The 3,599-nt window shown below is 49.4% G+C and overlaps 1 protein-coding gene across 1 annotated transcript in view; it reads left to right on the top strand.

Annotated features, from left to right (window-relative positions):
• The window catches only part of LOC122547041 (putative thiamine transporter SLC35F3), a gene marked incomplete at its 3' end in the record, with an annotated part of 21,391 nt that extends 18,719 nt beyond the window's left edge, over positions 1-2,672 (top strand). Inside the window, exon 3 of the mRNA XM_043685637.1 lies at positions 2,453-2,672. Coding sequence (XP_043541572.1) covers positions 2,453-2,672 — 220 coding nt within the window. The remainder of the gene's footprint in view (positions 1-2,452) is intronic.
• Between the last annotated feature and the right edge of the window lie 927 nt (positions 2,673-3,599).

Raw genomic sequence — 3,599 nt, 5'->3', positions numbered from 1 at the left:
CACACATACACTCACACACACACACTCACACTCGCAGACACTCGCGCGCACACACTCTCACACGCACACACATACACTCACACTCATACACACACACACTCACACACACTCAGACACACATACACTCACATACATACACACACACACACACTCGCACTCACACACACTCACGCTCACACACTCACAGACACACACATATATGCACACACACACACACACACCAGGCACCCTGCACTGTCACACTGTTCCCAAGAGTTGTGTGAACCACTCCATCCCAGGATGTGGGAGTGTAGGCATCACTGGCAAGACTGGCACTGTTTGCCAACCCTGGTTGCTTGTTTTAAGTTTCGATTGCTTTGGTTTTGAGGGCGACAGCGCCAAGTTGGCCCCGAACAAGTAGAGGACTGCAGCGATCCCTCTTGAGAAGGGATCACTCATGATCCAGTTAACAACTGGGGTTAGCACTGCCAGGGACCCAGGTTCGATTCTACCCTCGGGCGACTGTCTGTGTGGGGTTTGCACATTCTCCCCCTGTCGGTGTGCGTTTCCTCCGGGTGCGCCGGTTTCCTCTCACAGTCCAAAGATGTGCAGGTTCAGGTGGATTGAAGTAGGGTTCAGGGATGTGTAGGTTCGTTGGATTAGCCATGGGAAATGTGGGGTGACAGGGATAGGGTAGGTCTGGGTGGGATGCTCTTTGGAGGGTCAGTGTAGATGCGATGGGCCGAATGATCTGCTTCCACGCTGTAGGGGATTCTATCGTCGACAAATACGTGGTCACTCTATTTTTGCCGATACCAACCATTTGCTGATTAATCTTTTTTTAACAAAGAGCTGAATTGAAGTTTCTATTCACTGCCCATACTGGGATTTGAACTTATCGCCCAGGCCTTCTGGACTTACTAAGCCCAGTGACAGGCCAATTAGAATTAAGATTGTTGCCATAGGGTTTTGTTTTCAGGACAAAAGCAAGAATCACAAATTTCCAAACGATGGCAACAGAAAAGGTACCATTCAATTGGCAAGTTGGAACAGCTTCAAGCTGAGAGTTTTTTAAAAAATTCAGCGTATATTCCCAGCACAAATATGGTACCCTGAATCGTCTACATGTGTAGCTGCAGCCGCAGTGTCACCCTAGTTCCTATTTATGCCCAGAAGCCTCTTAAAGTGTAAAATTAAATGATGAGGAATTTGTGTTTTAATGCGTTACTTGATACCACATTCCGCTCCATGTTAAAAATTGCAATTATTTTAAAAGTTTAACACATGCTTTCACAAATTCAATTGCCTTCGGTGAGAAATAAAGGGCCCAACTGTTTGTCCACAGATTATCGACTGTAAACGCTGAGGTGACTCCATTGATAAGAAAATAGAACCCATTACACAAAACCACCTTTCACACAGTAAAAAACCCTCAGGAACAATCAAAAAGAAATGAACATCAGCCACTGGGGGAGCCACTGAGCATCCACCCGGTTGATTCCGCCCTGCGATGGCATTGGTCACAGGCACAACCTTTTCAGTTACCCAGGAGCCTACCTATCCCCCAGTGCTTTCATCAACGGCAACCCGTCAGTCAACCCGAGGTCAACTTCCAACACGTCTGTGGTCTACGTCGTCACGCGTGTTTAACATTTTCGCATTTGTCCTGACGAGTGCAAGGTGCGAGGTTCAGGCAATTCTTCTCATTTTTTCCGCTCTATTCAAGTCCGGCACGACCAAGGGACTTTTAGTCCGGATCATGCCACTGTGGTCGCTCGGCTGGTGGTGAGAAGGGCACTACCCGCTAGATCCTGCTTGTCCGCCCAGTCCGTCTGCATCACCACATGCTGCCCTCAGAGCGGCTGCAGGTGGGGTGTAGACACAGTCACACATCTCCTTCTGGAATGTGCCTTTGCACGGGAATTCTGGAGGAAGTTGCGGTGGGGGTTTGTTTGGTTTTTTTTTGCCGGGGTTCATCCCGAGTAGGACTCCGTGCCATACAGTCTGTTCCCCGGGATGCGTGCCGAGACAAACATCTGAGAGAATGGGCCTGAGGGGCCGTCAACTCGGTGAAAGACGCTCTTTGGCCTTCTCGAAACCTATCGGTCTTCCGCAGCAAGGGGTTGACCCCAACTGAATGTTGCAGACTGGCACATTCCGAGATCCAGGATTATGTACTGAGGGACGCTTAAAGCTTCGGGCTGCTGCCGAAGTGCGGTGGGCAAAGACAACCATCTGAGGCCTTCCTAATGAAGTCAACTTATTGGACCCCCCCTGGTACCTCAAATATAATCTTCCAAGAGATTGGTTTGTTTGTCGGATAGAATCAAACTCCAATGTTGTGTTTGTTTTCTTCCTGTGTACGGAGCTTTGGCGACTCATGTAAAATCTACGTACATAAAGCACATTTTTGAAACTCAATTTTAAAAATGACCACACCACTGTTAATTGGATCTCTTCCTTTTGCCCACAGCCAATGTAGTCATTTTCTCAGCCAGGACCCCTTCTCTCTCAGGAGACTCCTTAAGCAGACAGCTCCTTTCTCCATCCTCTGGACCCTAACTAACTACCTATACTTCATGGGGCTAAAGAAAATCAGCACCACAGACGCCTCTGCCCTCTTCTGCTGCAATAAAGCTTTTGTCTTCCTGCTCTCCTGGATAGTGCTGAAAGACCGGTTTATGGGTGTCCGGGTAAGTCCACTCAGGGCTCAGTGGTTAACACTGCCACCTTCCCTCCTCCCCCCCTCGGACTCAGCAGACCGTGACAGAGGTGCTGTCCAGCGGGCAAAGTGTTAAATCTCAGGCCGGCCCCCTGCTTTTACAGGTGGAGGCAAACGTGGACTAATCCCTTCTCTGGAGCACAGCGCCTCGATCCAGATCCGAGAGTTTCCAGAAAATGGTCTGTTCTAAAGGCTTCAGGAGAAATTGTTTTCTTAAATCCGGGGTGAACGTGGAATGTGCTACTTAGGGCAGCTCAGTGGTTGGCGCTGCTGCCTCACAGCGCCAGGGACCCGGGTTCGACTCCACCCTCTGTCGACTGTGTGTGTGGAGTTTGCACGTTCTCCCAGTGTCTGTGTGGGTTTCCTCCCACAGTCCAAAGGTGTGAATGTCAGGTAACCGACCATGCTAAATTGTCCCATGGTGTCCAAGGATAAGCAGGCTAGGTATATTAGCAATGGGAAATGCAGGGCTACAGGGATAGGTCACTCTTCAGAGGGGCAGTGTGGACTTGATGGCTCAAATGGCCTGCGTCCACACTGTAGGAATTCTATGATTCTACCACAGAGAGTGGCACTTAATACAGAGGAACTTCGATTATCCGAATCCCAATTGTCCGAAGGTGATCTCAAGGTCCCGATGGAAGCAACATCAAAGACGTGTTTCCGACAGTGATCGCATCTTTTGTTTACACTGATTAAACAGGGACCGTCTCCAAATGACGGTCGGCCCACCCTCGCTCTCTCCCCGCACTTTCCCTGGAGTTCTACAGAGGGGTGTACCCTAAACCCTCCTGTATAGAGATAGTCTCTCCGACATTGTCCTGTACAGGGCAAACGTGGAACCTGTCAAAAAGGTGCAGTAAAAAGTTGTGTGTGTGGCTGTGTGTGTGTGTGTGTG

Source organism: Chiloscyllium plagiosum, unplaced genomic scaffold (assembly GCF_004010195.1).
Source record: "Chiloscyllium plagiosum isolate BGI_BamShark_2017 unplaced genomic scaffold, ASM401019v2 scaf_935, whole genome shotgun sequence".
Lineage (NCBI taxonomy): Eukaryota > Metazoa > Chordata > Chondrichthyes > Orectolobiformes > Hemiscylliidae > Chiloscyllium > Chiloscyllium plagiosum.
This window is presented reverse-complemented; position numbering and strand designations above follow the sequence as displayed.